We start from the raw sequence: 16,886 nt of genomic DNA, 5'->3' as shown, positions 1-16,886 counted from the left end.
GCTGCCGACATTCACAGCACCCCTGGGGATGGACGGCGGGGCCCTAACGGGGCATCTGGGTGTACTTCACAGATTCACTGCAGTGAGGCAGAAAGGTATGTGCTTCTTATTAACACTTTTAAGGAACAAGATGAAATTATCGTAATTTCAGAGTAGTGATGACTAGTATTTTGAGACAAAAACAACATTCACGTGGCCTCATCTCCGTGATTTCAACTGGTGCCACATATGGTTAACACTACTAAGATCTGTTGCCTGCATCCCTGATGGAAAAAAAAAGAAACACTGAATTTGTTCGAGTGAAGTGAAAATACAGACCTTCAAGTGCACACCCCCACTTAAGAAGACCTTGGGAGGGGGAATCTATGTGTTCATCTTTGGATCTCCAGGACCCGCCACAGTTCTGGACACTGACTGAGGTTTCTTGAGTCATTACTATAGTTAAAACTGGCGAGATACAACTAAAAGGACAGACCTTTTTAAAACCAGAGCCACCCCTCTGCGCTTAAAGCGTCCATAGTGAAAGATCTGCTCTAAGGACATCTCCAGCCCGGGCAAAATTCACCAGGCCGGGTCTGTCTCGGGAAGGCGCTTGACGGGGGGGCGGGATTAAAGCTCGGCGCTGGCACTTATAGGCCGAGGAGGGAGGGGGGCACGGCCCGCTCCCTTGTGATTGACGGAAGCTGTTACTTCGCAGCATGCGCTTCGACTCCCTCGCATGCGGAAGTCCCGCCTTCGGAAAAGGAAGTCGCGGCGCGCGCGAGTCCCGGCGGTGACCGCGGCGGCAGCAGTGACCGCGGGAGGGGAAGGCGGCGGTGGAGGGTCGCTGCTGCCCCGGGCCAGAGTTGGAAGTGAGAGGCGGGGCCGGCCGCCCAGAGCAGCCCTGACGGCAGTCAGGTGCGCAGGGGCGGGCTCGCCGAGGCTAGTGGGGGCCTGGGGGCCAGGGACAGGCGTAGGCGGGACACTGCGGGAACCTTGCCGGAAAGCCTGCGCCTTGCCCTCTGCTGTCCTTTTCTTCCTCAGATCCCTTGTCTGCGCTGTACTTTTCCCGGACCCACAAACGTTCGCTAAGCCCCGGGGCCGGGGGTCTAGTCTGTACCGCGTGGACCTCTCCTCTCCCATCCGATCACCACCCAGGACCCTGTGTCCCCGCGGCCTAACACCCTTGCTGTGTCGTGGTTTCTCAGGGACCGCCTCCCCTCACCCCCCGAGTGCACCCCCTTAGAACCGTTCTCCCAAGGGCCGGTGTACACATCACACTAGTCGTTCCCAAAGACGGTACTGTATGAAAGCTGTCAGTCTAAGTGTGCCCTGCCCTGTAAATGCCCGCAAGGCTGACAAGCAGGAGTAACAAGCGTTCCCAGGGAGGAGTCGAACCCAGGCCTCAGCATTAATCTATCATCTCTGCCTTGGCACGTGTGAATTTAGAATTGTTCGCAGTCAGCCCGGCGGTTCCAACCATGGGTCTGTCTTCATCTGTGCCCGCTGCTGCGGTCCAGACCTCAGGTGCCTCAGATCGCCAGGCTACATCCCCACCTTCAGGATGCCCGATGCACGAAGGGAAGATGAAAGGTAATGGACTCTCTGTCTAGAAAATAAAAACAGAATTTTCGGGAAGAGGCAGGACAGCCCAGGAGTGCAGCGGCCTAGGTTGGGTCCTTCTGTTGCTACTTACAGGTTATGTGGCTTCTCAGCCCCTCGTCTGTAACATAAGGGTGTAGCGCTCCTTCACGGGGTTATCATGACCATTAATTGAGATACTGTGTGAGGGTGTGGTGTTTGCTCCATACATCAGCCCCGGCCCCCACCCCCACCGTTTGCCTGTGTCTGCATCAGTGGTTCTCAACTTGGGGGACGGTTCCCTCTCTCCCCAGGGTACATTTGGCAGCGTCTGGAGACAGTTTTGCTTTTCATAACTGAGAGGTCACATCTAGTGACTAGAAGCCAGTGGTTCTGCTAAACAACCTATAGTGCACAGGACAGCCCCCCAACAAAGTCTCCTCTGGCCCCAGATGTCAAGAGGGCTCTAAATCTAGCTGTCTTTATTTATCTAGACAAGTTTACTCCTGTAGCCATGGCAGTAGTCCTCTGTGTGAAAATAAGTTATCATCAGCTGATGGACTCGCCGTTCATTCTTTGGGTACAAATAGAAAAGCTTTCATTTTGTAATTGGGCCACATGTGCTTTCGATTGTTTATACGAAGCCAGCGTGAATCGGCCTGATGGGTGACTTCTTGTTTCAAGGCATGAGGTGGGGAAGCAACACAGCCCGCTTACTGAGTGCTAACCCATCAGTCCCTTCGTCAGTGAGCAAGAGTTTACTTGCTGCCCACTCTGTGCCCAGCACTGCTGGGTTCTGCTGGTTTGTCTTTGAATTGAGACAACAGCAATGGGTAAAACAGACAGAAGCGCTTTTCCGGTGGAGTTCACATTCTCAGCCTCATAATCCTGTGTGGTGGGTTTTCTCCCTATATTATAGTTAGGGCGGCTTACAGTTCACGCAGCTTCTAAGGGGCAGAGCCAGCGAAAACTCCGTGACCTTGGACAAGGACAGATCCACTTCTCTTTCAGGGTTTCTCTGAACAGGAAGAGTGACACAGGCTGCATGTCCTTCTGTCCCGAGCATCCCCAGGGAGGTCATAGCCCTGTCTATAGTTTGATTTCATTTGCTGTGTATCCAGAAGAGCTGTGAGTCAGATTTATTTTCCTTAGTAAAGAATGTGAATATTTGTAGAAAATTGGAGGGGCTATGGGTTACATAACATGAAAAATGTAAACAGTACTTGTTAGTAACACCCAGCTGGGATAAGTGACCCAGAAAAAATGATTCCTGGAGTGGTAGAGAGGAGATATAGCAAGTCTGCCTTCCCCACTCAAGTGGAATGTGAGGCACCCAGCATCCAGTGTATTCCTGGTGTCATTGCTTTTAAGACAAGGATTCCGTTACACGCACAGCTGTCTTCCTGGGCTGTGGTTTGCCCGACTCTTGCCCCCTCTCCTAAGCCATTGAGTAGCTTCTTGGTCCCCACACTTGCTTCCATCAGTACCCTGTATCCTTGGGCATCAACTGCCCTCCCTGCCACTGCTCTCACAGGTTCAGACCTTCTCTCCTAAGTGGCATCTGGGTCCTAAGTGGATTGTAGAACATTTTCTGTAACGTCTGCCGTTTCTTGCTAAACACTTGGCTATCTATTGATGGGGACGAGAACCTCAGCCAAATGGCAGTCTTCTGCACTTCGTTTTAGTCCTAGGGAAGAGCACAAGCAGTGTGCATTCAGACTTTTCTCTGGTAGCCTTTTTGGAGAGTTCCTCTGCTCATTTTCATCTCCTGTGTCTTGATTGGGGCTGGGCCTTGTCTGGAACTTGGGACTAGAGAGTCCGGGCGAGACGGGTGAAATGTGGCCTGGCCCTCGCTTAGGCTCCTCTGTAGCAGCTCACACCTTCGAGTCCAGGTAGGAACCTTCTAGCCCGTTACTGAAACTCACATTCCCTTGCAGATGTTGATTTTTTTGTTTGTTTGTTTATTTTTGCTAGGGGCATGGCACAATAAGAGAAGGGGTTCCTGTTACTCTTTCAAAGGGAAAGTAGATTTATAGAACCTTCTCCCGGTCTTTAGGATATTAGGACATTAGCCAGCTTAGCTTTTAGCGGCTTTCAGCAGTAGACACCTGGCTTTGCCTGTGGTCATCACTGGTCAGAAATTCTGCCCTTTTGAGCCCAGGTTGAGGGAGCCAGATGTCCTGCCTTTGTGGTGACACCATTTTTATACTTGATTTATTTCAGGTTGTCCAGTGAGTGCAGAGCCATCTGACCCAGCCAGTAAGAGCAAATCCTATTCTGCGCCTGCCCACCAAGAACGCGCATACGAGTACGTGGAGTGTCCTGTCACGGGCGCTGTGGCTGTGAATAAGGAGAACCTAGATCCTTCCAATCTGGTAATCCGCACTCGGCTCCTCTTCCTGGAGCTTTTCAATGCAGAGATGCTTTTATGGGATCCCAAGACAAACTGCACAGTGCTAGGGTTTATTCTTCTGTTTTTTAAAACAAAGAAATCTGATAGGCCATCCACAGTGCAAATCTACAATGTGTTACAAAGAGAAAGAAAGTGGTGATCGTGAAGTATCAGAGTGGGTGGGACTGGGAATAAGCCCTGCCATGAGAATATCTCCTTTTGGGCTAGTAGGACGGAACTTCCATTGGGAATGCAGCTAGAGTTAGCAAAGGTGTTTGTGGCCTGGGAGAACTTTGTAGGCACACTGCAAGATTGGGGGCCTCTTTGGGTACCTCTAGGTGCCAGCCTGCCTGTGAGTCACTGGGGTGCTGCAGCGTCACGTGGCAGACAGCAGTGGTATGTCATCGAGAAAGCAAGGACAGGACAAGCATGGCCTCACTTCATTGTGTGGTAGACCACACAGGGAACTGAGGTTTCATGTTTGGAATCACATTTTAATGGAAAGACAGACAATCATGGGCCTGTCCTTTACAAGGCCACAGGATTCTCAAAAAGTATTTAGAAATCTTGGCAAGCCAGGCAACATGTGGGGGAACTAAAAATATTTAGTCTGGAAAACAAAGGGAGTAGAACATAGGTATAAAACAATATATAGTAAAAGGTAACACATATAACAGTGTCGTGACCTGCTGGCTTATAAACGACAGACATCTATTTCTCACAGCTGTGGAGGCTGGGAGATCCAACATCAGGGGGCCGGCTGATTCAGTGACTCTTGGGGGGCGGAGGCATGAACATTTAGCCCATGGCAGTCAGTAAGGGCCCTGCCACGCTGTAAGGAGAGTGCTGTGCTGAGGAAGCAGGTGGACTAGACCCAGGTTCCTTGCCCTTGCCATCAGTGTCACCTGGGGCTAGATGACTCCTTGTGGTGGGTGCTGTCTTCCATACTGTCGGACATTAGCAGCATCCCTGCTCACCACCCACTAGACACCAGTAGCACCCTCTTTTCTCAGTCGTGACAACCAAAAGTGTCTCCAGACTTTTCCGAAAGCATCACTATTATAGACCATTGGTCTAGATCAGCGGTTCTCAACCTGTGGGTCGTGACCCCTTTGGGGGTCGAACGACCCTTTCTCAGGGGTCACCTAAGATCATGGGAAAACACATATATAATTATATATTGTTTTTGTGATCGATCACTATGCTTTAATTATGTTCAATCTGTAACAGTGAAAATACATCCTGCCTATCTGATATTTACATTATGGTTCATAACAGTAGCAAAATTACAGTTATGAAGTAGCAACAAAAATAATTTTATGGTTGGGGGTCACTGCAACATGAGGAGCTGTATTAAAGGGTCACGGCATCAGGAAGGCTGAGAACCACTGGCCTAGATCATCTCAAATACCCTAGTGGTTCAGCACGTGAGCCTTTGGAATCCCGCAGACCCTGACTTACCCCACTATACGCTCGCTCCTGTAATCCTCATAGCAAGTCTCTGCAGTCAGGCATCTTAGTGCCCCCATTTTAGAGCTGACGACCCTGAGAGTGAGGGAGGAAGCCGTTCGCCCCACATCACTCACCTAGGAAGTGGGAGAGCCCAACCTGAATCCCCAGCTGCCTCCGACCTGTGTTCTCAAACACGCTGTGGGGAAAACGCAGTAAAACGCTCACTGTGGGGCCTGCACACCCAGCTCCTCTCCTGCCATCTTTCTAGCTGGGGCCGCGTTGTGACGTAATAATTTATGTACACCTGCTAGAAAATCCTTCATACTTTCACTACAAAAAGCAGGTCTAGGCTAGTGGTTCTCAGCCTGGGGCAGTTTTGCCCCTGGTGGGACATGGATTGTCATGAGTGGGGAAGGAAAAGGTACTGCTGGGTAGAGGTCAGGTATGTTGCTAAGTACCCTACAGCGCTCAGAACAGAGCTTGACAACCAGATGCTGTCCCGCTGAAATGGCGATAGTGCCAAGAGTGAGAAACCCTGGGCCAGGCTAAGTGTTTGCGTAATGGCATCACTGCGCCTGTGCCCGGGAGAAAGCACCGATCCTGTCCCTCCAGTCTGCTAGTGTGGGGACAGCACCTCTCGTCCGTGATGTATCCAGCCTAAAGGCTGAAAGCATAAGCAAGACCCTCAAAGTAAAGAACTTTGTAATAGGAAGCAGTGTTGTGCATGTATTCTATCATACTTTTCCTCAGAAGACTGAACCATCATTTTTGTTAGGCCCGCCACGGGAAGCTTTTTAGAAGTGCCTGCAGATCATAGTACGTAGTTGTTTTTATACCTTAATCCTTGAGGAGAAAGAGACCGAAAACATAACCACAGGGTGTATTTGCCGCGTATGAGAACTTGAACAACAAGGAAAATCAGCCTCAGTACTCATGACTGTTCATGATCTGAGCGGTCTGAAACTTGGATGGCAGTGGTTTAAAAGGGAACCTGCGTCACACGTGTGATGCGCCGCTTTCCCGGAAGTAGTTAATTAGAGCGCTTGTTTCTACTTTAGATCATATTTCCAATATTTATAAACTGTCCCACTTATTTTATTTAGATGCCGCCGCCTAACCAGACACCGGCCCCTGATCAGCCATTTGCACTGTCTACTGTGAGGGAGGAGTCATCCATTCCAAGAGCAGACTCAGAGAAGAAGTGGGTGTATCCCTCGGAGCAGATGTTCTGGAACGCAATGTTAAAGAAAGGGTAAGTGAGGGAGCACATCACCGAGGACATAAATGTGCTTGTCACATTCATCTAAGAATAAATGCGAAAGAGGTTTTGATCCCCCAAGCATACAGCAAGTTTTTACTTAAAAAGTTAATTTGCTTAGAATAATTCTCAGACTTACCAGAAGAGAGGTGCAAGGCCACTGTATTTATCAGGGCTAGTAGGACGTGCGTCCGTGTAGGTATCAGGCGGTTTGACAAATCTTACCGACTGTCCTCTCCTAGGTGGAAGTGGAAGGATGACGACATCAGTCAGAAAGACATGTACAATATCATTAGAATCCACAATCAGAACAATGAGCAGGCTTGGAAGGAGATTTTGAAGTGGGAAGCCCTTCATGCCACGTAAGTATGAGATCTTTAAAAAATCCTTCCAGCCTTTTTCTTAGTTTATATCCACTTTCTTCAGTTTTAGCATTTATTCACGTGTGTTGTTTTAATGAAAAATTTAGGTAGCGGGTCTATTCCAGTGACTGTCCTGTGGCAGGCCACCCCATGCAGCCGTGGAAGACGGCAGCCATGTCATCATGCTTGTGGACTCTGTGGGTCCCAAGTACAGGAAGGGAAAGGCAGGGACGGCTCGTCTCTGCTCCCTCATGTCTGAGGCCTCACCCGCCAAGACTCGGTGGTCAGGGTTGGCTTGACATTTGTGGGCTGGGATCCTCTGATGGCCCCATTCACTTGTTTGGTGAGCGATGCCAGTTGTTGGCCATGACACCTGCCCACAGCCTCTAATTGTGGCTGCTTTGGCTTCCTCGCACTGTGGTGTCTGGGTTCCCAGAGCTGGAGTTCCAAAATGCCCCTGGTGAATGCTGCATCTCCTTTGATGACTGAGCTTCGGCAGCCCCAGAGTACTACCAGCCTTCCCAGATTCAAGGGAAGGGGTCAAAGACCCCCACCTCTCTTCAGGAGGAGTGTCAGAGTCCATTGAAAGCAGAGCGTGTGGGACAGGGGAACTAAATTGTTCTCTGCCCCTAGGGAGATGCTCAGTCAACAGCATTTACTGAGTCCACAGCGGGTCTGAAGATCATGAGACCGCACTCAGCACACGGGCCTTTCTCTGGGGCAGAAGGCTGACTGTGAGCTCTGCCAGTGAACGAGGGTCTCGTGGGATGCCGCCCCCTCCAGCCCCCGGCACTCCCTGTGCCTGGCAGTGGGCCGGCCGGCGTGGAGGAAGTCCTCACCAAGGCGTGCAGAGAGCGAACGCATTCTGTAGCCAGGACCTGGCCACCCATCTGCTCGTGTGCAGTTACTTCCTTAAAGAGCTGGACTGACACTAATTACACTAGTTCCTTGGGATTCAGCCCGCATTTTCTTTCTTCATGAAGGCCATTCAGTGGCTTCAAATCAAAGAAGAGTATAGACATTTCTTATGTTCATCTGAAAAAAAAAAAAAAAAAAAACCCACAAAAGCCCGGCCGGTCTATGTGAAAGAGAAGCGTGATGCCTAATACTTCACCCTTCGTGTTTTCCCTGAGGATGGGCCTGTGTCCCCACTGGAAATGGAAAGGCACAGGCTCCTGGCTCCTGGCTCCTGCAAAGAGCAGTGCAGATACTTGGAAGGAAGAGGAGGGAGGAGAACATAACCTGATCAAGAAATAGAGCAACATTTTTAACAACTTTTGCAAAGTTATCTTTCTTTGTAAATGTAACGTGTAAAATGCATACAGAAAAATGCATATTATTGATAAACTACATCAAAGGAAAGAACATCTTTTTACATACTTTTCTTATTTGTGGCTTTCTAGGGAGTGTCCTTGTGGTCCCTCGTTGGTCCGGTTCGGAGGTAAAGCCAAAGAGTTCTCACCACGAGCAAGAATCCGCTCCTGGATGGGGTGAGTGTGGAGCAGAAAGGTGACTGACACTCTTGTGTCAGCGTCACTGTCCTTGGGCTCCCAAACCAGGCACTCAGAGCTGGAGGGCCATCTTCCAAGCCTTACGTGTCTTCTGTCCCGGAAGTTTGCCTGCTGATGGGCAGATTCATTCAGATTTCCTAGGTTGCTTCCTGTGTGATTGTCACAGGATTAAACTGAGCCGTCCTCTTACTGCTCCTTGGGACTCTGCACTTAGGGCCCCTCCCTCTTCTGCCAGCGTAGTCAGAGCTGCACTGTTTCCCGTGCACCTTGTTCCTTTTCCAGAGCTGGAGGCCCCGGGAGCGGGAACACTCACCAGCATGCCCTCCTTCCAGGTACGAGTTGCCTTTCGACAGGCACGACTGGATCATCAACCGTTGCGGGACGGAAGTGAGATACGTCATTGACTACTACGACGGCGGCGAAGTCAACCAGGACTACCAGTTCACCGTGCTGGACGTCCGGCCCGCGCTGGACTCCTTCTCGGCGGTGTGGGACAGAATGAAGGTCGCCTGGTGGCGCTGGACCTCATAACCGCTTCGTTAGAGATGGGAAAACATAAACGCTGTTTTTCCTGAGGGATACATCAAAGTATTTTCCCCAAAATGAATTGCGCTTATGACGTGCGGGAAGGTCAAGTGGGTAATGACCGTACACTTCACTGAGCAAAGGATAGCATGCACGTGCCCTTTTGAGTTCTGTTTTCACCCCGCAGTTTCTTGCAGATCATTTGAACTTTCCTTCCCACTTAGCTTAAGTGGGAAGCAGTCCCTTTGTTTTCTCTTTAACTGCAGTGTTGCCTGTGTACTTAATCTAGAAAAGTCTGAACAACCTCTGAAAAAGCACCTTTCCTTAAAATATGAAGAGAGCTGCTTTTTCTCTTACTCTTTTCTCTTAAATACAGTCTTCCCTCACTTATCGCGGGTATTACGTTCCAGACTCGCCGAAAAGTAGGAACCTTACATTTATTCTACACTCTTAAACCTATGTCACTTTAACAACATATGTATATAGTACCGCAAAATCCCATGATATAGCGAAAAATCCGTGATAAATAATGAAATGTTATATTTTTTAAAATCTCGCAGTACAGTGAGGCCGCGATAAGTGAACCACGATATAGCGAGGGACTGCTGTACTTGACATGTAGACCTGAAAACCCATGTGATGCTCAGGAGCTTTTATCTAGTGAAATATTTTCATTAGAGCTGTTCACTTAGGCTTTTTAAAGAGTTACCAGGATTTCTAAAGTCCCTACAACATAGTAGTGACCCCTGAAGGAAATGCAAAGGTTTACACTGTAATGTAAAACTAAGATGTGTCTTAGCTCTCCAAATTCTCATATGAATATTTCATAATGGACCTTGTTGTATAATAGTTTCAACTTCCCCATGATTTGGTGGTGCATGTGCGTTAGAATATGTATTTTAACTTGAATTTTCATTTTAATTCCTATTGTTCTGATGTAACTGCTTCCAACAAGCAGGTCTCGTGGTCTCTGGTGTCTGACAAGGCAGCCTACTTTTGAGTCCCGTTCTGCCTGCGGTTGGCCTGAGCTGAACCTTGACATTCTGCCTCAAGTTACAGTGTTAGGGACGGTCCCTCTCTAAAACATGATGATATTTTGTTGAGATTTAGAATTCACAGTACTTTTCCCACATGACAGTGTTCGCATCAACTCCCCATCTCAGTTCAGATTTTTTAAGGGAACTCCAAGCCAACCATTGCAATCCTTGGTTCCACTAATCCAGAAACTGGTTGTTCCTCTTAGAACAGCATGTGACAAATGACTATTGGGCTTCTTCTTCTCTTGAGTTGATAATATTAACTTCTTTCTTGTCTCCTAAATACTGCAATTGTTAAATTAGTAGGTGAAATTAACAGTCTGGAGTGATTAATTTGGTATGGATTTCTTTGCTGTGACACCTTTGTGTAGAGATTGTTTTTAATCCAAGAACCTTAAGCTCTTATACATTTCAAGATATATGTATATTTTAAAATAAAATAAAGCTGATAGTTAACTGGTTTTTGAAAATCTCAGAGAAGTAACTTTACACTTAACAATCACTTCTTCAGATGAAAGTACCTTTACAGAAGCACTGCTACAGCCTCCCTGCTGGACGCAGCCATCTTCTCATCTGCTAATCACATTTTAGGCGCCAATCAGAGATGCTGTGGACTTAGTCCCAGACCGCCACAATAAAGTGAGTTGTAATCTCTCTTGCTGGGGTAGAGGGTCTGGCCTTCAATTTGTAAAAATAAAAAACCCAACAGCTGTGGAGCTCAATAAAGCAGTTTGCAATAGAACAAGGCACGCCTGTACTAAGGAAAATCATTACTGTTGGCATTTTTTATAAATACAGGGTAAGGCATAAGAAGCCGTGCTGTGAGTGGAAACGGAAAAGTGAGCCTCAGGAAGGAACCCCTTTTATAGGGCTTTAGTATTTCTTGAGAAAACCAACCTCTTAAACTGTCACGCAAACCTGATGACAAGATCAACAGCTTATAGACCCACCACTCCTGGAAAAGACTACAGCTGCTTTGTGTCTAGATTATACATGATCATATTCAGGTATCAATATTGATCTGCTCTGGTGGGTTTCATTTAAAACTTGAAATTCATTTTGGATATTCTCCAGTGTTTGAAACTAAGTCTTTTGTCTATGGAAACAGCACTAGTCAGAATCAGAACAAACTACTGTACATTGATTGGGCCAAGCATTGGCAAGCAAGGTAGGGGTTTGAACTGGGATTGCATATTGACATGGAGTGTTGCTAGTAATTACCTAAAATTCATTCATTGAATATTCATGTTCCCTGCATCATCCTGGGCATGCAAAAAGGCAAACATTGCAACCCTACCTCAATCTTCAACAGGACAGATTATGAATGAAATGGTTAAGTGCTGGAATTCTGACAGCCTTGTCATCCAGGCCAGGCAAGTTCTTGTAAGTAATTTTGAATATATAGTTACCAGTTTCTGTACTGTCACCAATATAGTTTGTCCTCTTCCATAGTTATTCTTCCCTGGCTAAAGTGAAAAGATGCACATTACATACCTCCCTTCTGTGGTGACTGTGAATCTTTTACTGTGGATCATTTGTGCCTTTGTAGGCTCGAAGCTATGTGTGGTCATCAAGAATGCTTGTCCTCAAAAATATGCCTGCCACCCCCATGTTCATTGCAGCAGTATTCCACAATAGCCAAGATATGGAAACGACCTAAGTGTCCACTGTCAGATTAGTGGACAAAGAGAATGTGATATCTATACACACAATGTAATATTATTCGGCCATTAAAAAGAATTACCTTAACATTTGTAAAAATGTGAATGATCCTTGAGGGCATGATGCTAAGTGAGTAAGTCAGAGAAAGACATACCATATGATCTCGCTTACATGTGCAATCTTAAAAAAATAGCCCCCAAAACTAAGCTCATAGATACAGAGAAGGTTGGTGGTTGCCAGAGGTGGGGGTTAGGGTGTGGGGGCAATTTGTAAAGAGGGTCAAAAGTACAAATCTCTAATTATAAGACAAATATGTCATAGGAATGTAATGCTCAACATGGTAATGATAGTTCCCAGTGCTCTGTTGCCTATTTGAAAGTTCCTAGAAGTAGATCTTAAAAGTTCTCGTCTCAAGAAAGAAACAAATTTGTAACTAAGGTAATGGATGGTAACCAGACCTATTGTGACCATTTCACGATATATACAAATATCGAGTCATTATATCTTACACCTGAAACTAATATACTATCAATTATAACTCTATTTTATTATTAATTTATATTTTTGCTTTTATTTTTTTTCCCACTAAAATTTTTTGTTTGTTTTTCTATTACAGTCATCCCACTTTTTTTCTCCTTTGCTTCTGCTGACCTTGCCCACCCCTTCTCCTACAGTCAATTCCCACCCCGTTGCCCATGTCCGTGGGTCATTTATACACGTTCTTTGACTAGACACTTCCCCTTCTTACCCCTTTTCTCCCCCTCCCCCCTTGTCACTGTTAGTCTGAAACTAATATACTATCAATTATAACTTGATTTTAAAAAAGAAAAGAATGTGTGCTCTGGAGACAGATGTCTGGCTAAGAGTCAAGGCTCAGGCCTTCACTTGCTGTGTGATATTAATATCTTTGGGCCTTAGCTTTGTTGGCTGTAACAATAATAAAAAAAAAGACTATTTTCATCTGTTCGGGATGGTACTACAAAATACCATCAACCGGGTGGCTTATAAACAACAGAAACACATTTCTCACAGTTCTGGAGCCTGGGAAGTCCAAGATCAAGGTGCTGGCACACTTGGCAGCTTGTAAGGAAGGCCAGCTTTGTGGTTCACCGCCGACCATCTTCTCCTTGCGCCCTCACGTGATGGAAGGGGGAGGGAGCTCTCAGGTGCTTTTTATAAGGGCGCTAATACCATCATGGGGCTCCATCCCACGCCATAATCACCTGCCAAAGGCCTGGCCTCCTAATACCATCCTAGATTTCAACATAGGGATTTGGAGGCAGGGGACAGACACTCAGACCATAGCACTGACCTAGCAGAGTTGTTCTGGGGGTGCTACAAGAGGACACCTGAAAGCACTTAGGACAGAGCCCAGAAGGGGGACACGGAGAATGAATTTCAGCCACCACCTCATCATCACCAACAAGGAAGGGGAGAGTCAAGGGCAAGGTGGGGAATAAAAGAAGTACTGAGACATAATACAGATTCTCCCACTGCCTGGCCTACTCCTCCCAAGAAGAATCCGTCTAGAGGGGGACCAGCTGGGTCTCTCCTGATTTTGATTCATTGTAAGAATTAGCAAGTACTCATTTGGGTGCTTGCTCTAAGCAAGTCATGTTATTTAAAGTCATTAAAGAGAAAGGACAGGTAGCAGTCTCTGACCTTTTAAAAAATATAGCTTGGCAGAGTGACACTGGTTTATTTCATATGCAAGTCCCACTTCACAAAAATAAAGACTATAATAATAAAGATTATAATTAAGCTCTTGTGCTTCCTAATCTAAAATGTAGCTCATTGTATCCTCACGATCACAAAGGTATCCCCCCTTCCATGAAAACGTATGTATCCAGATTCAAAGTGGATATTAAAAGGTTATATTTTCTGTAAATAAAAGGGTACCAAAAGTTATTTCAAAACTAATATATTCCTCCCAACTTAAGGTAAAATTTTCAAAATTATATCATCTCTTAGACATGCAGTATGAGTACTGTCCTTTACATTGCCAAAAAGAACAAGGATTGAAAGCGAGTTATAGTTATTTCTGAATGAGTAAAGGTATATAGAAAGTTTTTAAAAGTTGCAGAAGGTAGGTAGAAAGTAGTAAAGGCTATAGGAGGTTGTGAAAGCTTTAAACTTGAAAGGAAGTAAACCTCAGCTCTTGGGTACAGTATTATTATTATTTTTTTTTTGCTTGCTTGGTTTATTTGCTTGTTTTCTGATCTTATGGGGATGTGGTTTGAATTTTACTGTTTTGTGTATACCAGAAATCTGCTTCTATCATGGGACTGGTGGGCCCATGGTACAGACAATGGTAGGTCCCTCTACCATTGGGACCTAAGAAGGATCGTTTGGTGCCAGTAAAGTCGGACTGGATTGGAAGAGCAAGTCTCTTCCACGAGACTGGTTGGTGGGAGGTCATGTCTCTATCAGGAGACCAATGGAAACACTAGTGGGTGACATTATGTCTCTAGCATTGTGGCTTCATGCCATGTGGACCTAGGGAAGGTTGTCTGTGTGTCCGGTTGGTAGAACCGGTTGGTGTGAGACAAGATTCTAAGGCTAGTTCTAGTCCCCCTTCTTTCTTTGAAACTTGTCTTTGCTATAGATTTTGTTTTGTTTCTGTTCTGGGAGAAAATTGAGGTTTCCGAGAGTTTGTTCAAACTTCACACTAAGTGCGAAAGTAAGCAATGAAAGCTATAAGGGATGGAGATGCCACTTTAGTGAATATTAGAAGGACAAGGATTTTCCTTCACACTTTGAATTTTTCCTCCCTACCAGATCCCTCCAGATTTTGGCACTCTTAATGAGTGAGTGACTGCAAAAAGTTTCTTTGCATAAAACCAGTAACACCAGTTTAAATTGATGGTTTTGTTAAACGAGACTTTCACTAAAATGTCACACGTGAAGGAGGCATGCCTGGGCTCTGGTTGTTACCAGAAAGCCCTGAGGAACTGAGATTGACTTTCAAAGCTAACAAAAGCACACTGGAGGAATGGCCTAATACCTTGTTTGGTCGTGTGGTTCATGGCAGTTCTTCCAGGGAAGGAACAAAGATTGTTTTCCTAAAAGATGGCAAGGAGGAGCCTTAAAGACATGATGGGAACCTCGAGGACTTAAGGGATACAGGCACTGCAGGTAAAGCCTGATGGCAGGTGTGTGGCTTGGCTTCTGGGCCTGAAGGGTGAACTAAGGGTCAGTCTAAAGGTTCCTTGTGTGAGTTTTAGCAAAGCAGACTTAAAGATCCTATGTGATCAGTTGCTGCTCTAGTTGTGTTCATGCAAATGAATGGGAAAAAAATTAAAACTGGACTTAATGCTGTCACTTTTGAGGACAATGAAGGTGACCTTAAGGAGAAAAGTCATGTTTTGGGAAAAATCACAATGCTCAGAGGTAGACATTGGACTCTAATGCAGCTAACTGTCTTCAAAGTTTTGTTTTCACTTGGAAGTTGAACATCACCAGAGATGTTCAATTTATACACGAGAAGTATTTGTCATATCGTCACTATTTAATGTCATTGTAGCGAAGGCCTTGCAATGGGATGTTTTCTCAAAAGACAGTCTTTCAGACTCAGAGAAGGGTTTGTGATTTGCTATGTGAACCAGCCTGTGTGTTCTCCCTTCTGTTTTCATAGGATGTGTGCCAATGATTTCACTACCTGAGCATTTACACATTATAGGCCTCCCTTCAGAAGCCCATCTGTGGAGAGACCCAAGAAAGCAGTGGAGTAGGTGGAAGCTATACAAACCTCCTCCCAGGACCAACCTAGAATTACAACTAAATTGTAGAGAAATCATCTTGAATAAACAAATGAACACTAGCAGGAGAGAAAAGCCTTATAACCATGGCCAGATGGAAGAAGCCACATCACCACAACAAGACTGATAGGAAGTGTGGAGGAGGCATGAGAGGGCTGGCTGGGCTCCCATGGGTGGCCGCTGAAGTTCCAGAGGGATATTTAAGTGACTGGGGAGTTCCCCCCTGAGAAGTGTAGGGTCTAAACCCCAAGCTCGGCTCCCCAGCCTACAGCACTAGAACTGGGAAAGTAACCCAGATAGCATCCAGCTGTGAAAAGTGGTGGGATTTCTGCCTGCCAGGGAGAGATGGCTGGAGACACAGAGAGCCTCTTAAAGGGCCAACACACACGCAAAAAAAATCCATTTGTAGCCACTTACCCAAGGGTCCAGCAGAGGGAGGGCAGAGTGGACTAGAGGCACTTGAGGAGAGTTTGGGGCTGGTGGCTCTGGGGAGAGAACTAATGGAACAGCCAGCAGGATCCCTGTGTCGAGTCATTCCCCATACTGCAGAGGCCATCTTTCTCATCTCTCTTAGTGGCATTGGCCTGAGGGGAAACAATAGCTCCACCTGCAGGAATGAGTCTGCCCCACCCTGTGGTTCTTCAGCCCTGCTGCTGAGGAGTACAGCTGGAAGACATTCACTGATTAATCCTACAGAAGCCTGCTGGTAGAGGCAGATTGCTGGAAGCCCTGAGACTTCAGCTGATGCTCTCCCAGGCCTGGTGCTAATAAAAGCTGGCCTTGGTGCCCAGCCTGGTTCCTTCTGCACACACCCAGGCCCAGCAGAGGGAGCCACAACCTGTACATTGCTGATAGCTCCAGGTTGCCCAGGGCCAGTCACAGGCAGGGTTTAACTTAGTTCTGCACCAGAGTCTTGCAGATCTATCACATAGAAACAAACACACAGAGGCAGCCAAAATGAGAAGACGAAGAAACAGGCCCCAAATGAAAAAACAAGAAAATTCCCCAGAAGAACTAGATGAAATAGAGGCAAGCAATTTATCAGATAGGGAGTTTAGAGTCATGATTATAAGGATACTCAAGAGCATGAAAAAAGACATAACACACCATAAAAAGGACCAGCCAGAAATAAAGAACAAAATATCTGAAATAAATAATACACTGGAAAGAAGAAATCCATCTACATTGCTGCCTCTTGAGACTGAACGGTTTGGCTGGGCCAAGTGGTTGAATTGGTGAAATATGGAGCAGTCTATTGGCTTTTCTTAAAGCTGCTTTCCTTTCTGCCCTAAGGGTTTGGACAGAAAGGGACCAGGCATGGTAAAGGGGGGATCTCAGGATATTCCCCTCAGCCTAAGTTAAGTATAGT

The 16,886-nt window shown here is 46.3% G+C and overlaps 1 protein-coding gene across 1 annotated transcript; it reads left to right on the top strand.

The window, feature by feature from the left end:
* The first annotated feature begins 740 nt into the window (after positions 1-740).
* HCCS (holocytochrome c synthase) lies at positions 741-9,329 on the top strand. The gene is made up of 7 exons (XM_090265041.1): positions 741-897; positions 1,429-1,572; positions 3,784-3,935; positions 6,508-6,656; positions 6,905-7,024; positions 8,428-8,514; positions 8,868-9,329. The coding sequence occupies exons 2-7, from the start codon at positions 1,461-1,463 to the stop codon at positions 9,064-9,066; spliced, it is 819 nt and encodes a 272-aa protein (XP_090121167.1). The 5' UTR covers positions 741-897; positions 1,429-1,460; the 3' UTR covers positions 9,067-9,329.
* The last annotated feature ends 7,557 nt before the right edge of the window (positions 9,330-16,886 follow it).

Source organism: Furipterus horrens, unplaced genomic scaffold, assembly GCF_987537825.1.
Source record: "Furipterus horrens unplaced genomic scaffold, mFurHor1.1.pri manual_scaffold_17, whole genome shotgun sequence".
NCBI classification, from domain to species: domain Eukaryota; kingdom Metazoa; phylum Chordata; class Mammalia; order Chiroptera; family Furipteridae; genus Furipterus; species Furipterus horrens.
This window is presented reverse-complemented; position numbering and strand designations above follow the sequence as displayed.

What these genes read in the sequence shown, in the direction of transcription:
- HCCS (XM_090265041.1), top strand. Translation starts at nt 1,461, where the DNA reads ATGGGTCTGTCTTCATCTGTGCCCGCTGCTGCGGTCCAGACCTCAGGT. An exon ending in ACCTAGATCCTTCCAATCTG is followed by an intron (nt 3,936 to 6,507) that starts GTAATCCGCACT and finishes TATTTTATTTAG; the next exon opens with ATGCCGCCGCCTAACCAGAC. An exon ending in AGAATCCGCTCCTGGATGGG is followed by an intron (nt 8,515 to 8,867) that starts GTGAGTGTGGAG and finishes CCCTCCTTCCAG; the next exon opens with GTACGAGTTGCCTTTCGACA.